The 10,316-nt window shown below is 37.1% G+C and overlaps 1 protein-coding gene across 1 annotated transcript in view; it reads left to right on the top strand.

The window, feature by feature from the left end:
* The first annotated feature begins 1,308 nt into the window (after nt 1-1,308).
* Nucleotides 1,309-10,316, top strand: part of Gas2 (growth arrest specific 2) — a 118,456-nt gene continuing 109,448 nt past the window's right edge. The window contains exons 1-2 of the mRNA XM_070032713.1: nt 1,309-1,326; nt 8,509-8,673. Coding sequence (XP_069888814.1) covers nt 8,529-8,673 — 145 coding nt within the window. The 5' untranslated portion in view covers nt 1,309-1,326; nt 8,509-8,528. The remainder of the gene's footprint in view (nt 1,327-8,508; nt 8,674-10,316) is intronic.

The raw sequence follows: 10,316 nt of genomic DNA, 5'->3' as shown, positions 1-10,316 counted from the left end.
TAATATTGTGCTAAAGCCATTGACTCTGTTAAATCACTGGAGTTAAATATGATCCTTTCTCCACAACCCCCAACCCCCACCCTTTCCCTCCTAGGTTAGTATTGGGGGGGGGGGCATAAGAAGGGGCTGAAGCTTGGCCCCCAATCTCAGATTTGCTGCCAAAAGCTTGTAATACAATATCTCCCCATTTGAAGGGTAAATCAGTGTCAATTGCGTCTGCTGTCCACCAAGGGGGGGAAAAAGTAAGCATTTTCCTTCCGCTCTGTCTTTGTGGACTGATGAAATGTAGGAAATCTGTTTCTGGCAAGGGAAAAAGTCGTCCCCCCCCCTACCCCCCTCTCCCGTCCCCCAAACAGCACCAAGAGGAGCCATCACAGAAGTATGAAGAGGGGCAGGGCGGCTGTAGCTGCTGCCGCTGCCGCCGTGCTGGTGGGGTGCGGGGATCCACGGTTGCAGGACCGGTGCCTGGAGGGGGTCGGCCCCAAGAAGCTGCGGGAGCGCACCCCGCAGCCCTGGCGCCTCTGAGCCGTCGGCAGCCCAGCTCTGGACCCCGGGGTGAGCAAGGGCGGGTTGGGCCAGCTCTGCAGCCAGCGCTGCCGCCGACTGGGGGCTGGCGTGCTTGCGGGGCTCTGCAGCAGCCGGGGTGGCGGGAGCCCCTGCGGCTCTGTTGTTGCACGGCTGGCGCTGAAGGGGGCGGGAAGGGAGCAGCGCTTTCCTAAGAACCTCCGGGATGTGGGATGCGGTGGGGATGGGTGAGCGCCATGGCGATGGCCTTGGTGGTCCCTGCAGTGGGCTACGTTCTGATTTCTTGGAAACAGTCATGTGTTCCTCCGTCCTATGGTGGAGCAATCCAAACCACTGCAGCCCGAAAAGCCCGCTGGGACCGCTCAGCCAACCAGGGGCAGACGTGAGGATTTCTAATTAGCGCATGATTATAAATGCACACATATGCATATGTGCACAGGGCTGCAAGCTCGGTGTGGTGTAGATGGAAAGGGCTGAGAGAGGGTGTTCTTCCATCGTTTGGTTGAACCAGGGAGGCCAAGATAAGGAGGAATGATTCAGGACACAGCATTTGGTTGGGAGCTGGGGGGTGGGGGGGGTGGGCACTGTTTTGATTGCAGTGGGATGAAGTTGAACTTTATTATGTATGCGAACAAAGGCAAGCCCGTGTTTCCATCCGCTCTGCAGTTTTGTACGGTATCTTATTTTCGTCCAGATCCGAAAAAGTAGACTAGAATCTGGAATTCAGAAAGCAGAGGAGCCAGCTTTGCTTTGGAAGAAGTAATTCTTCTGGCAAAATTTAACTTGTATCGACTCAGCGTGGTAAGATCACACTTCACTTGGCACAGACAGCCAAAGTTTTAGTGTTTGAAACAGAGAGAGCGCAATCATGAGTTAACAGATTCTATTTTGTACATTCCAACACACATAGAGATGAATACCTTCTCCCAATCTCTCTATTTCTCTCTCCCTCTCCTCTATGTGTTTCTGTGTCCCCCTTCCTATCTGATTGTAACTCTTTATCCTTGACTCTGTCTCTCTCTTTTCTCTGTCACTTTAACTCTGTCTCTATCTCTGTGGGTCTCTCCCTCTCTCTCTCTCTCTCTCTGATTCTCTCTGTCTCTCTCTTCTTTCTAACTACCCTTATCCCGGTGTCCACAACCATTACCTTTTCCATCTCCTTCAACTTCATTTTTTACAGCAAGAATATACAGAATTACTCTTACCATCTTTCTACCCCTCTCCCCCCTAAATCCTCTCCAGCAAAGCTAGATGAATTGTGTATGGGAGGTTTTCTGCAGAGGAAATAAGATCTGCATGTGCACAGGAACACCCATTTGGCCTCCTGGTTGTTAAATAAAAGCTCAGACAGGTTGGGTGCACCAGCCAGGCGGAGGAAGTCCTCCTTTCCTTCCCACCTGTCCCCTGAGATCCACACAAGCAAGGCCAAGAACAAACCCTTGTGCTCATTGCTTCTTTTCCCCAGCCTCTCTTAGTCTTGTGAACACAGGTTAACTACAGCTGGGATCTGATTTGCCCAGCTTGTCTTTGAAATTGGTCAATGAGCTTCTTTTCAAGTAATGCTTCCCTCTAACTGTGGAGAAGGTGATGGTAGTGATTCTTTCCAACATGGGTGTCCAGGTTCTGACTGCCTAAGAGAAGGTAAGGACCCCAGAGAGGAGGTATGGGATGGTTTGCAGTTCATGGTAGCCTTGCTTAGAGCTCCCTCAGGGTTTTCTGACAAGGGTTGTTGGCTTGAATTTTAGTCTATACTAAATTTGGGTTCACTTCTTCATGTTATTGCAGAACACCCTACCTTGATGTGGACTGTGTTTTACTGGGAAATGAATTAATGGACAAAATTTATTTTACCTATGATTTCCACTGAGTTTTCCAGTAGTTTGGCACAAAACCTTGGCTAAATCTTAAGCTCATATATAGAGTGAAATGTTAAGTCTTAAAGTAATCTTGGGTATGATATGTACGTTAAAATTGTGCTTCAAGGCTACAAGTTTGCATTGTAAGCTTTAGGAGATTTTTGAAGACCTAAGTCACCTTGGTTCAAACTCCAGCAATTTGTTTACAGAATGACTTTTGTGTAAAACTTCTAAACAACATCCACTATCTTTTCATTTCCCTTGAGTAATCCACTCCATGATTTTTTGATTAGGGGAAAGAACTACAGTGAAAGTAGAAATTATCTTTTGGGAAGGGTCTTGTCTGTATAAATATTTGTATTAAATGTTTACAAGGTAAATTTAGTGGAATTTTTGCTCAATTTTCTATGTGCACAAAAGTCTCAGGCATGTACACACAAGTATATGAGTGCATATGTGTGCATGTATGTATATATATATGTTAACAATGACTTTTGCATAGTTTTATACCCAAGTTATGTTTCAATTTAATGTGAAAGAATTTTAAATTTCAGTGCTACATTATTTGGAAGAATAATCTAGCGAGAACCAATGAAAACATAAGACCACTTGGTCCTAGTTTTTGTTTTTGTTTTTGACCATGATTTGAGAAGGACTTATTTTTGTAGCATCATTTCATTCAAATGCAATGATCTTGGAACTATGGTGTAAGAAAGACACATTTAAAGAGAGCTAGCATTGCACAGATGGATCTGCTGAACATCTTGGAAAGCTATTTATTTGTCTAAATAACCTTATTATTTTGGGTATAATATCTTCATAGCCCTCTAGTCCTTATTAATTTTTCTAGATAAACTGTATAAGGTTTTCTTTAATTTAAAGGTTTTGATGCATAATTAAGGAAACTAACATTGAATACTCCTCGCTCTTCATGTTTGGAAATTGTTAAAAATTTGAGTTCAAGTTGCTCCCATACAGAGCTAGACTTTTCATTACAAAATGTAAAACCATCTTTCTGTCTACATTGAGGACTGCTCTTTCTGATTGGATACGTGGCTTAACTTGTGTGCATTCATATGGGTGGAGAATATACATTGTGTGGTGATATTATTGGTTATCCAAAACAAACCACATCAGAGTAAAGTCTTCACAATGTTTCAAGGGCCATCCTCAATTGTTCAGACTTTGAGTCCAGCTTGAAAGGTGACATTTTCTCTTGATAGATTTTGGAAGGATTTGGGGGTTAACAGCCTTCAAATTTTGCTTTGGCATTGTGTGACAACTGAAACACATAAAGTTGAGGTGAAGTCAGTACTACAGAGGGTTCATTCGAGAATAGGACCTCTGACTGCATTTATCACAACTTATTGTTTTTTGTCTACAGCTGAGAGAGTGTGGGGCAGGGGCAGAAAAGAGGAGGTGGGAGGGGAAGGGAGAGAGAGAAGAGAGAGAAGATAGGAAAAAAGTGAGAGAGGAAGGGAAAGCAGTGGGAAGGGAGAGGGAGGTAAAATAGATAGATAGATAGATAGATAGATAGATAGATAGATAGATAGATAGATAGATAGATAGATAGATAGATATGAAATGTCCATGAGTATAACACCTCTATTTTAATAGCTTGTGATCTTTAGTATCAAATGCAATATAACTTGTTAAAAACTTTATTTTAAAAAGCATAAATTACTTCCTAATGTTTCGTATATTTTCGATGGAGTAGCATTTTCAACAGGAAGAACACTTTGGTTTTTAAAAATATATATATTTATGGCTATAACATTAATGCTTTATCTGTTTGCAGTTTTCTGCCATTTCTATTTCCTTTTCTCAGAGATTTTGAGATACCTATTCTGTGGCAGAATTTGTTTCTCTATAATAAGTCAGTGAAGAAAAAATAAGTCAGTGAGAGTTATATTTTGGCTCATTCTCTCATGGTGATCATAGAGATTTTATTAATATAAAACATCAAATCTAAAATCTAGAAGTCAAGAAGTATCATAATATTTAATGCTCACAATTACTTTTGAAGAGTTAACCTTTATTGTACATAGTGTAGTACTCAGGTACAAAAAGTCCTATGATAAGGTAGAATCATTTCTCAATGGCAAACCAGTGGGGCCATCATTTGACTTCTTCATGGAATTGCACAGAAGACAGTACTGATATAACATGTATCTTGTTTGGCCCTACGTTTTTTCTTTCTTCCCTACTTATTTTTCTCTAATATACAAGCAGTTTAGAGATAAGCCAAAAATAAGTCTAGAGAAGAGCTTTGGTCATAATATAAGCAATTCAATAAAAGCCACCTCTAGGTGGCATAAAAATATCCTTTTTCTGCAGGGTCAAAACTATGATGTCTACAGCTGGGATTCTAGAGCAACAGACTAGACAGTCTTTAAACATGTGATCTTTTCCTTACACAGTCATTAACTTTTTTCTTCTTCCCTTGGGTTTGTTCAAATCTCATCATATTCATAATTGTTATTCCAGACTCTCTTCTACTGTGGAAAGAAAGAAAGAAAAATACACTGACAATCTTTGAAGAATTTTTACTTTGTTTCTGCATAGTTTTAAGTTTGTTTTTTGAGTTTCAAATCCTAAGAGTTGAGTTATACACATTTTGGTAGACCCATGAACCTTGCAGGAGCTGTAGTCAAGCTGACTCATAGAAGTGTTTGAGTTTTTACCTCTTTTCAAAGTGCTTGGTTTTAAGTTACCAAAGTTATTGATCAGTGCTTTTAAATACTTATGGTAGGTGAATGCTATTTAAGATATCTTTAAATATTTGAATATACAAAAGATTTGTTTTCGTTTTAACCTCTTCAATCTATTCGATCATTAACCATTTCAGTTCCATCTTTAAAAGCTACCCCTTGACATCTTTTGTACTGTAGGAAACTTTGGAATGCATTCATAAGAAATAACTAAAATGATCTCTTTTGGATATAATTTGTTCTTCATGAACAATCGCATTTCAACTTGTCCAGAGTCATCCAACATTTGTTAAAATTTTCAAAATATCAAATCTTGTAGTTACTATTTTATCTGGGAATTAACTTTTATCATCATTTTTTTCTAAACTCTTCTAAACTCAATGTATTTGTCCTGCTGGCTGGAACCATTTCCATATTTCCTGTCCTTGTCTCATCACATCTCTATCTAAGAGCTATACCTTTTGATTTTCAGGTAACATACTGAGTCACACTTAATGTACTAATTACCTAAAATAAGGGGAAAAAAAGGAAATTGTGTTGACAATCATACCTCTTTTCATAAGGGTCAGATAAAAAGAATCATTATCTATGAAGATGACTTTAGGTTTCTGCAAATTGTCAGCTTTTTAAATGTTTAAGTTTTGTTGAATTTAATTACCCAGTAAGCCTTTTTTTCTTTCATTACAACTTCTTCAGTAATTGTAACTATTCTTGCTCTCCTGCTATACACACACACACACACACACACACACACACACACACACACACATACATCTAAACTTTTGATGACAGAGTATAGAAATAAAAATTGCTTAACTATTCTTACAGTTTTTATTTAATGATTACCTGTTCACATTGGATGATAGTTTGAATTACATTTCTGGCAAAACGCAAGACAGATTACATGAGAAATAAATGTGCTACTGTCCACGAAAATAAAAACATCACTGTTCAGAAGAGCTGAGGGGAAGGATTGTGTCCCACTGGCTCATTGAAATTGCTACACACCATTAGGCCTTCTGTAAACTATCCCTTGATGAATTCTTTGCTGAACAATGAGCTTAAGAACCTGAGGTGTCTTCTTGCTTTTGTAGAGCAAAATAGGGCTCTGATGCTTCAGTGGAAATTGCAGAGCACATAATAGGGTGTAGGTAAAGTTACTGATGCACCACATCTCACTTTCAGGAAAGTAGTGGGAGAGATTGTGTCTTGAGAAGAAAGGCACTTTAGAGGTAACCCTTTTAAGATTTCAATTAATTATTTAAATGTATGAATCATGTGCTTAAATGTATGCTTACTTAAATGTTTGTTTCCAACGCCTGCCAAACCAGCCTTTGGAAATCGTACAGAAAGCATTGTTTTGTTGTGATTGACCATGTATCTTAGAGAATTAGAAGGGAAAAATTGTTTTAGGTTTTTGGTGTTTAATCTCAAAGTTTGGATTAAACCTCAGAACTTTATATATGAATAATATCATTATTATCTGGGAGAGAAAAGACAATGATCATGTTCTGATTTTTATACTGACAATTTAATACAAATAACAAGGTATGTCATATTTATACTGGTTCATTGTGGAGACACAGAAACATAGAGAAGGTTTTAAGGGAATTTTTGGCAAAATTTTCAAAAAGTTACTTAAAAGTGTAATTGCACTGGAAATAAAATGATGCCTTTAAGTTATACATTTATGATGCAGTTTAGGTATTTACTCCATTTTGCCAACAGCATTTTCTAATATTGGGACAATGAGCACATTTTAAACTTTTAGCCAAGATTATATTATTTATTTAAAAGTAATTTCTAAAAGAAATTAATTTATGCTAAGTGAAGTAAGAGTTCTAGATTAACTATAAAGAGATGCCATATAATGTTTCAAAGAATCAAACCCAAGTGAGAATTTAAGATCTCTTATACTTATCATATAATATTTCTATGATAATACATATATATCATATTATACTTATAATATTATAACCTATATAAGGAAATATAGCTGAACTCTTATGTAAGTTTACTTCAGTCATAATACATTTGGTATTCCATGTGTTTTATTTATAAAAACTAAACTACATGTTGTTAAACATTTTTATTTGTCATTGAAACTCCTTCAACACTAATTAATTCTATAGAATCAGTCCATAAAAATATACTATATTTAAAATGAAATACTATTTCTATTATTCAGATAATGGTGGAATAGGCATAAGGTTATTAAGTTAATGAAATAATCTCTTATATCAGATATATTACATTTAATAATTGCTGCTCTGATAATACTTGGAAACAAAATGGAGCATGTAAAAAAAGCTGAAAGATACAGAGCAAGAATAAGTTGACAGGAGAAGAAAAAAACAAAACAAGAACATCTGTGACAATATTTGTTAGACTTATGATACAATTCTTGAGTTACCAATTTGGATTCTTTTTTTTTTCTTTTTTTTTTGTCGGTAGTGGGGCTTGAACTCTGGGCTTGGGCGCTATCCCTCAGTTCTTCAGCTCAAGACGAGCACTCTACTGCTTGAGCCACAGCACCACTGCTGGTTTTCTAGTGGTCTTTTATTGGAGATAAGAGTCTCACTGACTTTCCTGCCTGGGTTGGCTTTGAACTGTGTTTCTCAGATCTCAGCCTCTTGAGTAGCTAGGATTACAGGCGTGAGCCATTGGCGCCCGGCTCAATCTGGGTTCTTGATTAATCATTTCTTAAAAATGTATATTTAAGGAAAGAGTGTTGGTCTTGGAATATGAAGACCAAACCTCAAGTTTAATTCTGTTATAGTCTAGCTAAATCGTCTTGGTTTAGTCACATGACCTCTCTGGTTTTTATTTTCTGAGAGTCAGAGTCTCAGAATATACCTCCTTGTTCTGCCAACCATTTACTACTTTAACTTTTCCTGGCCATCTCCAAAGAAACAAGTGCTATGTGTAATCTTTTGGACAATAGTCAAGAACAATGACTACATGTTTACATAAATTGTGCAAACACTGTCACGGCTAATATTCAGTCTTAAATTCTGTGAAAATCTGTTGTTTCAAAAATTAACCCAAACAATGGGGGTTACCAAGTTAAACATTAAAATTTTAAATCAACTACTTTTTATTGTGCTTGGATAAATGAGGTTTCTTCCTTGAGTAGCTGACCCTTACCAAGTATATTGCTTTATGTAAGCTAAGAGTTTTCTGTTTGGTTTTCTCTTTGACCTTTGATTGCTGCTGTTACCAGGTGGTTTGACTAAAAGAGAGAGGGCCAGCACAAATCAAGCAAATAACATTGCATAGAGTTTAATAATTAATAACTGACCTGTCATAAAAAACTATATATCTGCTTCATTACTACGTTAAAATGGCAAAATTTTTAACCAAAGACATCTGAAATAAAAGCAATTACTTTCTTGTTTTTTTTTTTTTCTAAACAGATCTTTTGAGTGGATAAATAATGTGTACTGCTCTGAGCCCAAAGGTACGCAGTGGACCTGGTCTATCTGATATGCATCAGTATAGCCAGTGGCTGGCCAGCAGACATGAAGCTAATTTACTCCCGATGAAAGAAGATCTTGCCCTGTGGTTAACAAATCTACTAGGTAAGGTTATAAGATATCATTTTGTGAGCAAAGAAACAAACAGTCTGTGTATGTCTCTGTGTGTGTGTGTGTGTGTGTGTGTGTGTGTGTGCGCATGTTTTTTTTTTATATCCTCTTATAGTATACTTCAACTAAACATGTGATTGCACCTTGGAGAGAAAGACTTCCACTATTTGGGGGTTTCCTATGGGAAACTTGAAGCATATGGAAAATTTAAATGAATTTCCCAGTGTGTCTCATATTAATAGCGCTTCATAATTCCAAAACCTGCATTGAAGTGTGGAAATACATGGTCAAATAGCTCATTTCATTTATATATTTTTGACTTTTCTTTCATGCAACTGACCAATTTGACCTACTCCTTTGACATTGTTCACAGGCTAGTCTGAAATCTAGCTTCTTAAAACTGGATTTCTGGATTTCTGAATTTCCTTTTCTAACATACCTTCTAAAATTGCTGAATACTCAAACTCAAGAGCAAAAATATCTATCCTTTGTCCAAACAAGCTGACCAGAGTCATTTAACCTTGAACTCAAAATTTTATTTCCAATTACCCTTTCTTTTTATGTGCTTGTCTAAAAATATTGCTGAGAAAAATGCTGTCTTATGCTAAATATGTCTTTTCTTTTGTGTCTGGCATATTCACAGAATAGCATTTGACTATAAGCAGAATAACTTCATACATTTAAAAGATCACAAGTGTATAGCAACACTATATCTACTAACAATTTTTTCCCATAGAGTCAAATTGACTTATAACTTCAGCAAAAAAAGCCTTTCAAAAGTTTGCAAGATATATAATTTGAATATGGAGTAGGCATAGAATTTATCATTCTGCTTTACTTTTTTCAGAAATAATTTCAACAACACTTTCATTACTTCAATAATCCCTTAGAGTTAGTATCTTTACCTTCTAGCTGATAAAAATGAGTTGCTGAATGAAAAGCATATTATCTGAAATTTTAGCAATCCCTAACATGTTTTTAGTATATTCAAAGCAAGTTCTTGGCTTTGAGGTTTTGTATGACTTTGTATTTATTTTTATCTTTTTGAGTCTATCTTGTGGTTACATGTTTATTCTTCATGATGTGTTCCCCTATTTTGGCCATTTCTAATGTGCAAGTTATAACCTTCATATAGTTTCTTATCCCAAGGTTAATCAGGCCATAAATGCAGAAGGTGCTCCCAAAAAGATCACCTAGAAAGCTGACCCAAGAGTGACCCTTTACTATAGAGTTGACTCCTTACCATTGAAGTTGTCACTTCCCAGGGGAGAGGGTATCACCGCTTAATAATTTATGCATGCAAAGAGAGATCTTTTAATTTCTATAGATAGAGGGAGTAATTTTAGCTTATGCATAGATTTGCAATCTTTCTTTGGTCTTTTCAAGGCTCATTAATGATGGCAATATTAGCAATTTATTAACTTTCTCTTTTATAATATGAACTATCATATGTATGTCAGTAGAAAAAAACGTTAACAGACTAGGCCCTGAAAATAGATTGCCTGTGTTTGAACTCTAGTTCTGTCACGTGCTAGCACTTCTGTCTTCCAGCAAGTTACTTAATCTGTCTGTGACTTGTTTTCCTCATGTGTGCAGCTTACAAGTTTCTGTGGGAGTGAATAATTGAAGCATGCATA

This window comes from Dipodomys merriami, unplaced genomic scaffold (genome assembly GCF_024711535.1).
Source record: "Dipodomys merriami isolate MVZ:Mamm:240054 unplaced genomic scaffold, mDipMer1.0.p SCAF_21, whole genome shotgun sequence".
NCBI lineage: Eukaryota > Metazoa > Chordata > Mammalia > Rodentia > Heteromyidae > Dipodomys > Dipodomys merriami.
Note: the sequence above shows the minus strand (reverse complement) of the source record. Positions and strands in the feature narration are given on the sequence as shown.